General features: G+C 37.9%; 1 protein-coding gene across 1 annotated transcript; it reads left to right on the plus strand.

Annotated features, from left to right (window-relative positions):
• The first annotated feature begins 73 nt into the window (after positions 1 to 73).
• LOC134798672 (forkhead box protein C1) lies at positions 74 to 1711 on the plus strand. The gene has a single exon (XM_063771042.1). It carries the CDS (start codon positions 183 to 185, stop codon positions 1122 to 1124), a length of 942 nt encoding a protein of 313 aa, XP_063627112.1. The 5' UTR covers positions 74 to 182; the 3' UTR covers positions 1125 to 1711.
• The last annotated feature ends 16652 nt before the right edge of the window (positions 1712 to 18363 follow it).

The following is an 18363-nucleotide window of genomic DNA, read 5'->3' on the forward strand; positions in this document are numbered from 1 at the left end:
CCTGTAGCCTCAAGGCAGGGCGCGCGTCGCAAGCCGCCGGAGTGGGGCGTCGCTAAACAAAAACACGTACACAGCCAGAGCGCGCCGCGATTGGCTGCGGGCGCGGCCGGCCCCCGGCCGGAGCACCCGTCGGGCGGAGCGCCTGCCCGGCTCACTCCGCCACGCGACCTCAGCCCGGCAACATGTGCAGCGGTGCCGAGGGAGGCCCTTGGCCGCTGAAAGACGCGCCGACAGTTACCGCCGCGGCTCTCGACCACTACCGACTCCAACTCTACAACTACGCCGTCGCCGAGCGACTCCGCCTTTACCCTCCGAGTGTCGCACCATGCTACGCACCATATGCTCCACGCTTGGCGCTCTCCATGTCCCTGCTCCAACACCGAGCGCTCCAACCTGAAGAACCGAAACCCCAGCACAGCTACATCGGCCTTATCGCTATGGCCATCCTCAGCTCTCCGGATCGCAAGCTCGTACTCTCCGACATCTACCAGCACATACTCGACAACTACCCCTACTTCCGCTCCCGCGGACCCGGCTGGCGGAACTCCATCCGACACAACCTATCCCTGAACGATTGCTTTGTTAAAGCTGGACGATCCGCGAACGGAAAAGGACATTACTGGGCGATTCATCCGGCGAACGTAGAGGATTTTAGGAAAGGTGATTTTAGAAGACGAAAGGCGCAGAGGAAAGTAAGGAAGCACATGGGATTGGCAGTCGATGATGACGGAGAGGATTCACCATCGCCGCCGCCGCAGTCACCGCCGCCAACAACGCTCGCGCTGCCTTTTTGGGGAGCAGCGCGGTTGCCGGGAGGCGGCCAGCCGAGGAAGCGGCAGTTTGATGTTGCCTCGCTGTTAGCACCGGATGATGTGCCTGAAAAGCGCGCCCGGAGAGACAGTAATAGTGAAGAAGAAGCGGAGGAGGATATTGATGTAGTGGCTAGTGATCAAGAGCCGAGTCCGGAGAGCGAGGAGCAGTGCGCTGCGCCGGCCCCGTACCCGCTGCTGGGCGGCTGGTGGCCGGCGCTGGACCCGGCGCTGCTGCAGCAGCTGCGGCGGCACGCGGCCTCACCGCCACGCGCGCCCAGCCCCGGCCACCCCCAGCGCCCGCCGGACACTTAAACACATTCCACGTCTCTGTATATTTTGTGAATACTTAGTGAACTTTTCGTGTTAGAAATCCCGACGGATAATAAATGTTGCCTAGTGAAATACTCATGTTGATGTTAAGCTGTCCTATCTCCTGTTCTATTCTGAAATTTCTATGCTCACTTCTTCGTGGGTCTTCAACGTCTATCTATCTATTCTAGTTGTGTTGTGATGATGTTCTGAACTATGTTTCGTGATCGCGCGTTCATATCTTTTTCGCGGCGGTGCCTGGTGATCTGTTATTCTTAATTTTACTATAAGTATGTATAATCTGTAAATTATTGTACATTATTCATATATTTCCAATAATAATACCTATTTAGCGAAGTGTTCGTTCGTAGTAATATTCATTCTAATAATGAAGTCTGAAAACGACCAATCGGCTGTAGATTAATATTCTTAGAGCTATTTGTATATATGATAAATATGATAATGAAGGTCACATTGTTATGGACAATGTTGAACATGCTGTTATCTGTTTAGTAACAAGACATTAATGGATTTAAATTACAATATGATGAGTCTATACAAATCTCTGAATAAATAGAAAGTTTAACTTAGTGCCTCTTTTATTTATCACTGTTATTATATATACATATTATAATACAAAAGATTAAAATAGCTATTAAAACCACTTGGTATTTAACTATTTATATACCTACTTACATTATGAAAACAAAATAAAGGAATAATGTGCGTAAATGCGCGCGCATGTAAGTAATTAAGGTATTAGGTAGGTAGGTTAGATAGGTAAGTGGTTCACGTGGGTAGGTATTAGGGTGATGTCACTTAAATAATAAGTACCGCAATATTTGATTATACCTATTTATTTTTAGATGGTTTGATCTATTCTACAGTATTTATTAGGTACCTATTTAACCCTTAAATGCATGATTCTTTTAGCGACAGCCAAAGTGGCCAAAAACCTATACTTATTTTAATTTTTTAACAAGCAGAAACGTCTGCGAACGATGCTATTAAGCTTAGAATAAATTTAAAAGTGGAAAAATTACTGTCTTGGGTGAGACTTGAACTCACGGCCTCTGGAGTATCAATCCAGAGGCCGTGAGTTCAAGTCTCACCCAAGACAGTAATTTTTCCACTTAAATTTATTCTAAGCTTAAACCTATACTTATCGCAAATCGCAACCTTTTTACCATAGGATTAAGGAGGGGTGTGCCGCGACCGCGATATATATTAAGTATTTCGCCACTTTAACTGGCCGAGGTCCTTGTTCATGTAGGTAGGTACCTACTTAAGTTACCTAAGTACCTATTTATCTATAATCAAATTCCCCACCAGCTGTCATTCACAGTCCTTTTATCCACCCAGAGACCATATAAGTACGTTTAAAGCCAAGACCTTTTCCAAGCAATGGAATCAATACTGCTTTTCACATCACCTATGAGGTAATTACCTAATATGATGATACTTAAATATTATTTAAGATAAAATAAAATGTGCAAAACAATGTTAAAATAGTGTCCTAGAACGTAGTGTTACTTTGATGCCAAAATGCCACTTTGATCCCTCCTAGCTGGGAAGAAAAAGCCCTTTTTCGGATTGGTGATGTGAAAAATCATTTTCTGTTGGATCAAAGTAGAAGAGTAGAGGTACGTGGACATAATATATCCTAGACATATGATTTGTTTAATGTATGTCTAGCAAAGATGAGTCAGATAACCTCTAAATTCGTTAAAAGGTTATGCGCCTGGTGAACGGTTATTAAGTGACACTCAGAATCTACAAAATCTTACCAAAAATACTCCGACCATCGGCCTTTAGTTTGTTGTAATTAACATACAAGACGCTAAAGTTACTGGTCAAGCTTAAGACAATGTAGAAGATACATTAGGTTAAGTGGGTTAAAACATTTTTCATCGCAAAGTTTTGTTCTAGAATAATTTTCAAGAGGTAATATTTGAGAATAAATGGAGAAAATGACTTTACCTATCTATCGAAACAATATTTAGTCACCTCTGATAATTTCGACGGATAGCCAAAGCGAAAATAAGTACGAGTAGGTATAGATATATCTAACAATGGTAAGTCCATACCTACCATGCATTAGCGGTAACCTATCATAGATAATCTACATGGATCGTTAAGGCAATTCCTTTGTATTTGTTACCTACCGGAAAACGATTGTGACATAGGTACACGCTTGAATCTACCTATAGGTAAGTACATATGTATATGTAGTTATCTTGCAGCGTTTTTAAACTGACATGAATAAAATAATATAACAATAAATGATTTCGGGTTAGTAATGAGCAGAAATGTGTGGAGCAGTATATTGCACTTTAGTCTCAGGCGATGCCGCTTGGCACGATTGTTCTTAGGTCAAACAAAGCTGATTTGGCCCGATAGCCACAGATCGTACCGTGCATAACCCCAGAAAGGGGGAGGGGGGTGAAGGGTCGGCTCCCCAGGTCCAATCTTCAATGTTCTTATTAGCAACTAGGGCAAGTTTTTATATCATTTTCGTATAATTTAGGGACGAGCTTTTTTTTGGATGCAAATATAAATATGTATTTAAAAAAAAATCAAAATAATTTATTAATACAGTGAATGATTGATCAAACAAGGATAAGTAAACTTATTCTTAGTTAAACACTGTTAGATGTTTTTGTAAGATATAGAAATTGCCCGTGACACCTGCAACTAGGCTATGCTATGTTGAGAAAGATAATTAGCAAAATTTCTACCTGGCCTCATTAAGCCTTTAGGTACCTAGAACCTCTGATAAACCTAAATCCGAATCTTGGTGTGAAAGTACTAATGGATGTGTTCCCACGGTCAATCCTAGGAACTTTTTTTTATATTATTTTTAATCCTAGGAACTTCATGTGGCATTAAACCGTGTATTACCTTCCTACTTAAAACCTGGTTAACAATGAGATAGTTGTTTGGAATTTGGAATTACAACATGGTGATTAGGATTTTAAGGAATTGTAGTACAAAAATGACTTACCGACGTGGGAAAGTTTTAGAAACAATGCAAGAAATAGCTATCTGTATTATAGCTATCTGTATGATGACGAAGCCTGCGCTGTGGATCTGAAGGTACCTATGCTGTTATTATTATGTTTTTTTGGTCAATAAATTATTTTCTTCGGATGTAAGAAAAAAATTAACAGGTTAATTAGGTACGTGAATAATGTCTTTCTTGACGTGCCGTTTAGTGTTTTTACTAGCGACCCGCCCCGGCTTCGCACGGGTTAACAAATTATACACCTAAACCTTCATCAAGAATCACTTTATTGATAGGTGAAAACCACATGAAAATCCGTTCAGTAGTTTTTGAGTTTATCGCGAACATAAACAGACAGACGCGGCGGGGGACTTTGTTTTATAAGGTGTAAGTGATTCACGTCTTTCATCAGGTTCGTGGTAATGGTGGACTTGAATTAATTGTAGTACGTAGTAGAACATAAGTGTTTATTTTTCGTTGTGTTTGAGCATATATCTAAACTAGGTTTTCTTGTATTTACCTGGGTATCTACTAACTATTATTAGATATTCAAATTTGATCATTGGTCCAAACGATTAATCCTGAAAGGCTTTATAATTTTTTTAATAAATATAGGTTTATTCATATACGTATATGGTACAAAAACATGCGAAAAAACAATAAATAAAAACAACTTAAAATTACGATTAAACTAAATACAAACGAATAATATGTACTTCTAACTACATACTTGTTTTGAATGCAGTTTGATAATGATGGTGTGAGAACTCGTGACGTGCAGATAGAATCGTAACTTTCGCAACAAATACTTGACAAAAGGCTTGACGGAAGAGCTCCGGTAACACTTTAGCCTGATCTATGATAAGATGGTTATCACTCGCACAAATATACTTTCTTAAGCCTTTCGTTTTATACATTTGGCTAACTATTAGTTCCTGTTCCTGGTAAATTCACTGAAATCACTGATAAGTGAAGTTACCGATTAACTAATGCGTTTGCGATTTATATGTAGTAACAAAACAAGTAACAACATACAACATGTCATTTAATTATTTAACTCATTACTACCTATGGACAATTTACATGAATGACAAAAAGATTTAAAACAAAATCAAAATCAAGATATCTAAATGCATTATTTATTAGGTACGAAAATCAGTCTGAAAATTTTTGTAAGCAACTATATACATATATTGTCTGCATCAGAAGTTGCTAATAATTAGTTTGGTGCTCAAAATGAATTGAAAAATTCACAACTTACAAATTTAGTCCAATTAGGTATAAACGGAAACAGATTTCGGCCTCGGCCACCGCACTCCGGTGTTTGTTTGGTTTGGTCACTTTTTCTTTAGTAGGTACGAGCGAGGTATTTCGTCTAGTTCCACGCAACAATTTTGTTTATTTTAATAAATTTTACACATGAACATAAAATGACCCAGTAATGGGAACCATAATAGCAATGTTTAATCTAGTTTATTTTGATCGTATAATAAAATTGCATGAGACTTTTATTGCTGAAAAAAAGGACTTTTCAAAAACGTTGTCCAAATCATATTGTCCTCTCCTACAGCACTGCTGCATGCATGGGCTCGACACAAAATTGTCAGTACATTGGCAGAGCCCTATTGCTTTCCCTAGTAATAGCCCTTTTCACATATGTTGTAATCCTACCCGTCAATAAAAAAATAAAAAATCATTATTTTTTTCTTTCAGTACAAACGGTATTTCTTGTATTTGGATTTAGTTATTGCAGAGTATTACCATATAAAATTAAATTACATTAGTATACGCATTAAATATTAGTAATTTTTAAACAAAAACGTTATTTTTGAACAAACGCGAGAACCTCAAAAAATGGTCTCACTAGACGAAAACATGTGCATCGGGGCTCGTATATGGTATTATGACATCTATTTCAGTTTATAGCTTGTAATAGGTACTTGTCACGTAGAAACAGAACTGTCCTTCTAATAAAGATAAAATGCAGGAGCCTGCAAACATGATAAGTTATAAGCTCAATAACAAGAGCCCATAATATATTACCGGACCATATTGTTAGATGTAAAGACTGTGCACACCGGAGGAGTACGCTGCAACTCTCCCATCTGAAGTTTCTACAAATCTAGACGCGCGAATAGGTCGAACGGAGAAGTCGATACCAGCATACGAATCCAATGTAGCCCGGCCTTAATACTTATACAGTAGAAACATCGTTTAAAAGAATGAATTACGCAATAATGAATGAAGTATAACGATTTAAAGGAAAGGAGCAAGTGACTAAACCACCAACCATGTCTAATTCCTTATCAGTTAAACAATAGTATTAAGGGTTATCGTTGTTCAACAATACCATCGTCCACACTATTCACTGCCAATTCGTAAACTTTATTGCCAGGACATAAGATCCATCAATGGTCAGTTAAAAGTGTTGATGTTACTACAAACAGGTTGAATTTGGTTCAAAGGAAAGCTGAATGCGTCGACTTCCCGTGTCCTTCCTTTTGTTGTGGCGCTTAAGCTGTAATCCGGGATTAGAGAAAAAACTATGGAAACATAATTTTTGAATTGATGTTTTAATCTGGCATATTGCTACTGAATTTCCTCTCCATGAGAACCAGTCCGAGCCGGGTGTTTTTAAACATTTTTTTCTACTCATCGACTGTAATTCTTGAATTAAGATTTCTTATACCAAACTGCAATTGGGTATATTTAATGTAAGGGCTCTCAACTCAACTATAATATTCATTTCGATACAGTTTAGTCAACTATAATGAAATTGACCAATCATCACAGCTCGCCGCGATCAAGACGACGAAACAAAACCATAGCTCAAATTAATTATTTGTTTTAGGTCGTATGTAGAAACAATTGGTTCATAAGTCAGAAACGCGCATGTGACACCCTTAATATAGCAACATCCATAGACTACGAAAACCACTTAGTGTTGCTTGTTAGTCTCCATAGGCTACGGTGGCCAAAATCGAGAAAACAACTACCTAAAAATTGAATTTAGCGCGGAGCAAGTACCAGGGCCTCATGACTTACGAGGTGTTGTTGACCAGCCCGCCGGCGCCGGGCCGCGGCGGCCGGGGCGCGTACCAGTATGAAGGTATCGGGGCTGCTCGCGTATCTTAGCTGTATACTTTTGGTTTGGTTTGTTTGTATGATTCTACTAGTTTAAAGTATTATTTTTGTTGCCTCGTAGAAAAAGGATTGTATACAATAGTGATATAATCAATCTTCTCAATCTCGTACCTTACTTAGGCAACTCAGCAAGCTTCGTTGCCTAAACACGGTACTCGACTGAAAAACTCTCTATTATATCACGATTGTATAAAATACTATTTTAATATCATTTTTCTATAGACGAAATAGGGAACGATGACACTAGGTGCCTACTATACCTATGACACAAAAACTTAAACTATTTTGATTTCAGACTTAGCCACTGGACATTTCTTAGAATCGGACCAAGAAAAGTTTGCAGCGGATCTGATAGCCCACGCAGTGCGAGTGTTATTTTAAACGTCAAACTTCTATGAAATTATGACGTATACCTAAAAAACACTTGCACTGCGTGGGCTATCAAATCCGCTGCAGTTTTCTTGGTCCGACTCTACAAGCATAACATTTGGCCCCGCTCTATCCTATCCATAAGTTATAATTTATAAGGACTGTGTGATTTAATTAATTTGTCATTTAATTACTTTTACTTTATTGTCATCGTAATATTTTATACTAGTACTATGTCCTTCTGCATTTAATTATATGTACATGCTACAGACCAACATGTAGGAATATTAAACTTTGTTTTTTGACATAACTACGATAACAAAAATAGCCCAAACGGCATTTTTCACTGTTTATAATGAAGATGAATTAATGCATTAAATGGCATTTTGTAGTTCAGCAGTACGTATTAAGTACTAGTTTTCACAAATGTGTCCATATCCAAAAAGGATGCCATTTCACGGACTGTCTTCAGTGGAAATCGAATTTGCCCCTGTTGTTCTTCCACCCCCGTAATCGGCGGCAGTCGTAATCAAATGTGACGCATGTAAATGCCGCCGAATAGTGCCGCCTAAACTCGACAACGACATGTAGGTAAGTAATGGCAACGCAGTGTTAAAAAACCGGACAAGTACGAGTAGGACTCGCACACGAAGGGTTCCATACCATTACGCAAAAAACGGCAAAAAAAATACGTTTCTTGTATGAGCCCCACTTAAATATTTGTTTTATTTTGTTTTTAGTAGGTATTTGTTGTTATAGCAGCAACAGAAATACCTACATCATCTGTGAAAATTTCAACTTTCAACAACAACAAGCTATCACGGTTCATGAGATACAGCCTGGTGACAGACATACAGACAGATAGACAGACATACGAACAGCCGGACAGTGGAGTCTTAATAATAGGGTCCCGTTTTTACCCTTTGGGTACGGAACCCTAAAAAGTAAGAAAAAGGGTGCACGCTGAGCAAAATATTAGTACCTTCATGGCTTATGATCAAAATTACGTGCAAACGCGGTTGTAACAAAACGGTTTGGTGTGGTGATATAATGGTTTGGTTGCTGGTAGGTACAGTCAGCAAACTATTAGCTAAGCAGCTCTGCATTATACAAAAGTACATATGCGGGGTGCTAATTAAGCTAATAGTTTTGCTGACTGTACATGAATTTTGATGACAACATCGGATGAGATTTTAATTCGTTATAGCCAAACCGATAGAACCGTTTAGAACGAATTAAAAAAAAATAGATGCAAGCTGACTAAAATAACATTGTCAGCTGTCATCGCATAAAAACAACTCAATTAATTCCCACATTTGCGGAGTTTTATCGATCATAACTCGCCACTAATCGGACTGAAACAACCGGTTTTCATGTTAATGTTATTATTTTAAAACTCACTTCCTGCTATTTTATCTACTATTTTTTAAGTATCCACCTGGATAGCGAAAGACTTCCAACCACAACAATAAAATTATTTATCCACGCAATTCCCGGCTAAGTTGTTTAAACTAGAGATGCAACGGATAGTTGTTTGGCCGGATACCGGATACCGGATATTCGGCCGGCGAAATTATACTTACATTTCGGTTTTTCAGGTGCGCATTGTGCAGGCTTTGATCTGTTTCGTAGTGAATGTTTGCGTGGAGTCATTTCTAGGTTCGAAAATGAGTGCGCGTGCAATATTGGAATGTTTAAAATGTTTTAAAATAATAAACGAGTACAATTATGACCGTCACTGTTTCTTAAATCCAATTTGTTGACTCCAAAATCAAGCAAAATTACTATCCGGTATCCGGCCGGATAGTAGGTCACTATCCGGTATTCGGCCGGATAGTAAAAAGAGGGCCGGATAGGCCGGATACCGGATAGTAACCGGATATCCGGTGCATCTCTAGTTTAAACCTACAAGTTACAATTTGACGAATCTAAAACGAGTCACTCGATTGAGTTGGTTTTTATTTTTAGCTACTTATATTATAAGGTACTTTGAGAAATAAATGAGGTGTTTACTTCATGAGACGGAGAAAGCCTGCTTTTGCTGGTAAATTTCATTTTTTTTGCGCTCTGGATATGTTACGCCTCAATGACTATGCCAAAATAGTTCGCACCCACAAGAGTGCTCAAATGTCTTCAAACCCAAATCCATTAGGCACCCATCAACGTACGAGCGTCCGGCCTGGATGTTCACAAAAAATATCGCATCAGTTAAAAATAACCGGTATAACTATGATCCTCGATCCCACATAGGTGTTACGGATCTCGGAGTCAGGTTATACTAGTGAAGGGAACCAGGTTTTGTTGATTAGACACCAGTTCCCGTCCACTCTCCGCGATTACCCTCCCGAATCTAAACGCTCCCAATTCCAAGTGTCGACAAAGGCCGACTTTTAGCCCCACAATGACTGAATGAAGCAAATTACCGCCTTTCCACACTTGAAAGCGCCCATCGAATCGCACCGGTTAGCGCTTTGTCGTCGAACGGTTTGCGAGTCGAAACAAACGATAACAATAAACAGTAAAAAGGAAAGTGTAGCGTTTTGCGCGCTCACAAAAGGTGGTGGCAATCGGCGTCGGTGCTCGCTGGCTGGAATGAACGCCCCGCGACGCGTCTTTCACGCGTATTGTAATTGTGACTTCGTAATTGTTATTATATTTGCGAGTCGGGAATTATTTGGCGCACTTAATTAACTTTGAAAACGAATCGTAACGTACAAGCTTTACAACAATGTTGTGCATATTCGTATGCAAGACATTCCAATACCGCAGTAAGTATATCTTAGGTGAAGTATGTGTAAGGTACCTACCTAGTACATTTGTGAAATTGTTTTGATAAATTAAAATGCAGCTACTGAAGTGGAGATAGTTATCCCTATTTTAGCACATAATATTGTTGAAGAACATGTTGTTATTATGTATGTGAATATTCTTGTCATATTGTTATTTGTCTAAATCAACACCCATTTTATTTACGAGATCTATATACCTATGTAACACAATCTGCAAGGCTATGATGGTCGACTGTATAAATGATATGGCTGGATAAATGATGATAAAACGGACATTTTATCCAGTTTTTATTGATTTGTCGTCTTTTCCACTTTTGACAGCGATAGTCGTTAAACGATTAACTGCATAACATGGTCGTTGGATAATATGTCATTTGTCTACATATCCAACTTAAACTTAGTGGATAAGTGGATAAGTTAAATGATATAACTGTCACTTGTCTAGATTTATACAGTTTTATAACATTCATACCGTTTTGTCCACTTAGACAACAATACACGGTAAGTGGCTATAATTGTTGGATAAGTAGACATATAGTCGATTTTTGACGGCTAGCCTTTGATTAATTTATCGTAGTGCTCACTGGGTCACGATAAGCTCAGTTAAGAAGCTGTGATTAGTCTTAACTTAATTGATTCAATTGTGTTACGAAAATTAACTATGTAAATTGTATTGTATTGTATTTATTGTACTTAAATCGTACACATATAAGTCTATAGCATTCGCTAACACACTTTCATGCATCTAACTTAAATAGAAATGGCTTAACTGTGGTAACACAATGGAATCAATTAACTTTGGACTAATTACAGGTGCTTAACTATGTACAATTTTTTTGCAATTCACTCATAAGTCATAAGTGCTCTTGTGGTATGTAAGTGGTGAAAAATGCAATTTCTTGAAGTTAAAATATCAGTAGGTAAGTATCTGTTTTTTTTCTTAAATATAATATATACAATTTGAACTTTGAATTAAATTTGAATTTACATATAACATTATCAATACGAACATTATTTGTAGGGATGGCAAGATAATAATATCATTTCTTCTTGGCAGCTGCTGCTATCGAAGAATGAACGCTGAAAACAATACACTCTTTTTGTTTGGGCAGTCGTGTAAAAATAGCATAGATAACTCCAACGACGGGCCATTAAGGGCATACATGCAACCCATTTGATATGCCCAGCGAGGAGTTTCAGCACATATATAGAGTGCGCAAAGAATTGGCACTCTATTTGTGTGCCAAACTCGACGCTGACCTCAAGCCTCAACATGGCGATGGATTGCCGGCACATTTTAAAGATACTCGTATTATGTTGCACTATTCCTCAAATCATTCTTGTCACCTTATTTAATAACGACATACCAACTTACAACTCTTTGTTTTAGGTTCTAACATCACTGCATCTACTGGCTGACGGTAGTTACCAAAGAGGAACTGGACAAGACCATAGAGAAGAAGTAGGAATAGTTGAAGTTGAAGAAGTTAGAGAAGTTGAACTTGAAGAAGTTGGAGAAGTCGAAGTTGAAAAACTTGAAATAGTTGGAGAATTTGAAGTTGAAGAAGTTAAATAAGTTGGAGAAGTTTAAGTTGAAGAAGTTGAAGTTCAACAAGATGAAGATGTTGGAGAAGTTGAAGAAGGTTAGGAAGATAAAGAAGTTGGAGAAGTTAAAAGTTGCATTTTATTTAATCTCCATACAAACTTCCACCCCCATGTCATCTCTTTTTCACCCTTAAAGGTAGGTATGGCTAATAAAATTGGTCACAAATACATAAACATTCTTTATCTCTTACGAACTTTTAAATGATAAAAGGCAAGTCCCATTTCAAGAAATTATTGAAATACAAATTTCCACCCCTTGTTTACACCCTTAAGGGATGATTTCGGGGATAAAAACTATTCTATATCCTTCCCCACAACTCAAACTATCACCATACCAAATTTCATTTAAATCGGTTCAGCGGTTATTGATTGCCCATACAAATTTCCACCCCCTTTTCGCCCCCTTAAGGGGTGAATTCTGAGATAAAAAGTATCCTATGTCCTTCCCCGGGAGTCAAACTACCCCTATACCGAATTTCAACTACTTAAATCAGTTCAGCGGTTTAAGCGTGAAGAGGTAACAGACAGACAGACAGACAGACAGACAGACACACTTTCGCATTTATAATACTAGCTTTTGCCCTCGACTTCGTCTGCGTGGAATTAGTGACAGCAGCTAAAGTAGGTATAGCGCCTGGATAATGCTAATAGCAAGTATTCAATTCGCGCATTGCTTACTTCAATTATTAGGTAATTCATTAACTCTTTCAATTCCACCCCCCTTTGATTGTTTCCTTCCTTCCTTTGATGATTTCCGACATAAAAACTATCCTATATATGTCCTTCCCCGGGACTCAAACTATCTCTATACCAAATTTCAACTAAATCGATTCAGCGGCTTAACTTGAAGAGGTAACAGACAGACAGACAGACATACACACACACTTTCGCCTTTATAATACTAGCTTTTGCCCGCGACTTCGTCAGCGTGGAATTATTAATTTAGGTACGTAGCTATCATTTTATTAAATCTGCGTTTTGTTGATTCCCCATACAAACTTCAACCCCCCTTCTCATCCCCTTAAGGGCGATTTCTTGAATGAAAACTACCCTTTGTCCTTCCCCGGGACTCAAACTATCTCCATACCAAATTTCGACTAAATTCTGCACCAGCGCCGGTCCTACACAGAGTGGGCGGGACAGTTCCTATTGACAATGTTTGTTGTGCAGTTGTTGTTAAGTCCCCATACAAAATTCCACCCCTTTAAGGCATGGAATGGTAGGCCCGTATTTTTTACATGTTTATGCAAGTAACTGACGGTATTTCCACCGCTATACAACCGGCTGACGGTTTTTTTTATTTATAATAGCATCTAAACTATCATCTGGCAAAGTATCAGGAGGCGATGATTGAAAAATTTTTTTTTTTTACATGTTTATGTGATCAACTGACGGTCTTTCCACAGCGATACAACTAGGGTTGCCAACCGTACTATATTATATAGTATTGTGTACTATATTTTGGCTCTCTGTACTATATACTTTTGGAAAAATATATAGTACGCTAAAATACTATATTTCCGATTAAACGTATATTACACTCATGTTTAGTATTTTATCTGAAAGTACTATATTTTTTTGGAATGTACTATATTTTTATTCCTTATTCTGGAAAATACTATATTCCAACAAAAAAAAGTTGGCAACCCTAGATACAACCGGCTGACAATTTTTTAATTCACCATAGCATCTAAGAAACTATCATCTCGGACAAAGTATTAAGCGGGAGGCGATGACTGACGATATTTGCTCCTGGCGCAACATATAGGGCTAGTATAAGGCGACGCTTACGGGAAAGGGGCTGTGACTCTTCGCTCTGGTTCTTTCCTTGTCCAACAAATATCACTGGCAATTTAGCGAGGTAATGCCGCCAGTATTTTTGGCACATTACGTCCGGGGTATAATCAGAGTGGGGGGTAATATTGTATTTGTTAAGGCCCACTTGCACTCCAACCCACTAACCCGGGGTTCAGCCGTTAAACCGTTAACCTAATGCCAAATTGTACTGGTAACCATGGTAACTCCAGGTTTAACCGGTTAACCCCGGGTTAGTACAAAGGTGCAAGTGGGCCTAAGTCATTAAGTTTTACTTATTACTAGAAGATGTACATATTATTCGCTGGGTCGGAGAACCACGAATCCGATCGCAACGCGCACCGTGGCCCAAAAAAAAACTTTCGGCAGACCAACTGTCACTTTTTACTAGCGAGGTTTACCTACGTATCCGTACATTTAAAGTAATAATAATAAATAAAGCACCAGCTTCCATTATTAACTTTAATGCTGACTCTCCCTTCAATTCCAACATGTAACGGCAAAGGATTACACCTAATCTTCTTTGCAGGTGCATACATTTCTTCAAAGTAGGTATTTCCCTTTTGAGTTATTTTCTTTGGCGAACTGTCTGGCACTAGGTCTGCCCAATTGCTGCTCTTCACTGGTTTTTGGGAAGTTTTCTTAGTAGTTGATGTAGTGTATATCAGAGCCGCGATATGTTTACTCCTAACGTACACACAATCAGATTTTCCACTCGTAACATAACGACTAGAATCAATCTGTAAAAATAAATTATTTCTTTACTTTCTATTACATTATTACATTAAGGGATCATAATATTATGTATGTACTACGTCAAAGATTGCAAAAACAGAAAAAAACAGCTTACATTCAAGGATGTTTGTCACTGAATTTTGACGAATTAGGTACACGAGCTTCAATGGCGTGGCTCTTATGATCTTCACATTTGATTTCTTTTAGGTATACATCTTGCACATGTTAAGCCAAAACTTATTATTATCCTTTTGGAAAAACACGAAAAGTCTGCATTATTAACGACACTACAGTCATATCTAATACCTTTAAACGAGCAATTCTTGGATATTTATTTATTTATATGTATATATATTTCGGGGATCTCGAAAACGGCTCTAACGATTTCGATGAAATTTGCTATATGGGGGTTTTCGGGGGCGAAAAATTGATCTAGCTAGGTTTTTATAATTATGTTTTTCGAGCATAGCTCGGTCTCCCAGATATTAGTTACCTATATGAAATGCATTTTTCGATTTTTATTTCTTTACTTCTCGTAAAGTCAGCCATGAGAAAGTCCGTGTGTGTGTACTACCTGAAATTTATTGATTGTGCCATTTGTGCCATTTTAGAGGGGAAATGAAGATTTATATGTTCGAATAGAATATATGTAAATTACAATATTTCATTGAAATTATTTGTTCTCTTCGTAATGACAGCCAGCCATTTGACATTTCAAAGTCTGCTGTCATATCACACCCACCGAATAGGTTATGTTTTATTTTCAAATAAACGATTTCATTTTCTAAACTGCAACATTCCTAACTGTAGGTACAGTCACCTGCAATAATATGTTACACAACGAAGGCCGCAAAAATATCTGACACGATCTTATTTGTCGAGCCATAAGAGCGTGTCACATATTTTTGCGGCCTTCGAAAAGTAACATATTATTGCAGGTGACTGTACATCGGTGGACCTTATTTCAAAAGGCATAAAGTCCACCGATGTGCAGTTAACAGTGTGGGTGATTGTACAATTCTGCCGTGCTTATAATAAGAGCAGTAGAGTCAGACCAAGAAAAGTCTGCAGCGGATTTGATAGCCCACGCTGTGCAAGTGTTATTTTAAACGTCAAACTTCTATGAAATTATGACGTATAAATAACACTTGCACTGCGTGGGCTATCAAATCCGCTGCAGACTTTTCTTGGTCCGACTCTAACTCATTTTGAAGTGTCATTCAATTGGATACTTTGTACTTGTACAATATGTTCTACAATTGAAAGAGATTTCAAAATGAGTTACTGCTCTTAATAAGCACGACAAAATTATTTATTTGATTTTGACAGATCACCGTATTTTAGGTTAATTAATGTCGACTACTGTCCTTAAAATTTTGTATGACATTACAAGCAAATATCAGCAATCGTGAATTAAGTATCTTAGCCGAGTCTACTTTAGTCCGATAATGTAACTTATTTCAAAGTCTATGAATTCTAAGTACTAGAAATAAAGTAGATTTTGCGACATGATAAAGACGGTTAAATTTGAGGCGGTGGAATAAAAGATTCACTTTAAAAAAACCTTATTTAAACTCAATTAGAATCTATATTTCAAAATCTTAAACCATGGATAACTTTTAACTATCAATGCCACATGTGCATAAGTGGTGATAGCATGTCATTTAGCCAACTATTCATTAAAATACGCTTTAAGTAAACTTGTTTAGAATTGATTTTTCAAAAGCTAACTATGGATAAATTTAACTGTCAATGACATATCTAGTAAGTGGTAGAATGTGGTTTATCCATCTTTTCTTTAAAATACACCTTAAGTCATCGAGTATAAATATGATTTTTCAAAACCTCAAAACATGTCACGCTATCATTAGTCACATATACGTTATCCTCGCTAACTATTAATTAAAATACGCTTTAAGTAAACTTGTTTAGAATTGATTTTTCAAAAGCTCAAATCATGGATAAGTTTTAACTCTCAATGACATATGTGGATAAGTGGTAGAATGTGATTTAACCATCTTTTCTTTAATATACACCTTAAGTCATCGAGTTTAAAATTGATTTTTAATAACCTCAAAACATATCACGCTATCATTAGTCACTTATACGTTATCCTCGCGACTTTTTACCGAATTATATCATTTATCAGATAGTCGTCATATCATGCATTAAATGATTAATGATATGGTGACAAAACCATCATAGCCGTCCTGCACTACTTAATAGTGATCCCGTGAAAATTATGCAACGGCAAACAACCGCTGTACCCCAGCAGTTCAAACACTGGCAAAACAAACACTACTGAAGTGGACCTCCCGTGGTTCGCACTTCAGACCTTCAGGCCCAGTCCCTGTTCCTATGACTTCCCAAGCTATAGTCATTCGGTCGCCAGTATAAAGTGACTCCGAGATCCTTTAATTTGTGTAATCGGAAACATTTTTATTATATTAGGCAGGTATATGTAGTATGTAGTTGGAAGTGCGGGTAAGTCGAACTCTTGGGCTAACTTGTGTGACAATAGGTATGTAGATTTAGATGGAACTAATACTGAAACTGTTGTATAGAAAATGCGTAGAAATCGAGTTTAGGAGATTTAAGCATATGATCATATCATATGATAAGGATATGATAACTACCAGTCACTAACTTTTGAAAACAGTAAATACTGTTTCTCTGTGAGCGATTGGATTGGAACACCATCACAAGGCAGCTGCCCTGCCCCTAATTGGTGCGAATGTCAACAGAACACCCTTACTACAATAATGTCACTTATAACTATATAGCACAAAGATATATTAGGCGTTTTTGGCAAAGTAGGAGGTTGTGCGTGTTTGCAGTTCTTCATGCAGAACTGAAGTGTCGGAACAAAGCAATTATTCTCGCATTACATGACACTTAACTAACTGGTGTTATGAAAATGATAAGTACCTTTCTTTATTACCTATAGGAAACATTATTATCAACTAAATAGCATATAAATATGTCATACTTTAGGCTTTAAAAAGTTTTTTGATTATTTCTTTGGATATGTAGGCTCTTTGTTTTACCGCGATGTAAATATAAAAAAATTGGGTACACATAATAGATAAAAATATTGTTGTAGGATGTCAATTCGTGGTTAGTTTACTATATACTTATTTTCTAACATTTACCTGCACAGTCTTGTTTTGGTCTTGATAAATGTGCGATGCGGGTGACGACTGCCGACATTTGCAGTACCTATCTTGGTAAGTTATGTTTGACCTAAATGACCTAAATGGGGTCCCAGCGCGCATAAGTTGTTCGCAGAAATCGCGAAGCGTCTGGTTGACGTAACTGGTGACCGAAGAGCTGGCGGCTACCTCGCACAACGTATCAGCATTGCGATACAGCGAGGAAATGCCGCCAGCATCCTTGGTACAATGCCTCAAGGGCCTATTTTAGATTTAAGCTAGTTATTAATTTAGTTTAGTAGTACCACTGTATATATATTGTATGTAAATAAATGATAAAAAAAATGACTGAAAGTATAAATAAAGTGCCTACATCTTCATCTCCATGTTTAGATAAGTATTTTTCTTTAACTTCCGGGCATCTTTTACAGACGAAATATTTAAAAATCTAAATCCCGAAACTTACTACTGTACCTGCTTATTACCTAAAAGCATGTGCACGCCGGAAGCGTGTGCTGCGCGTCTACGCACGCGCAGCCGGTGTGCTCTAGCCTTAATGCTGATTATATCTACCCACGAAGTGGTAACTTTCGAATAAAACAAGCCCACAGATAACTCACCCCCAATTC

This window comes from Cydia splendana, chromosome 17, assembly GCF_910591565.1.
Source record: "Cydia splendana chromosome 17, ilCydSple1.2, whole genome shotgun sequence".
NCBI classification, from domain to species: domain Eukaryota; kingdom Metazoa; phylum Arthropoda; class Insecta; order Lepidoptera; family Tortricidae; genus Cydia; species Cydia splendana.

Excerpts from the sequence above, each read along its gene's own strand:
- LOC134798672 (XM_063771042.1), top strand. The coding sequence starts at position 183 with ATGTGCAGCGGTGCCGAGGGAGGCCCTTGGCCGCTGAAAGACGCGCCG.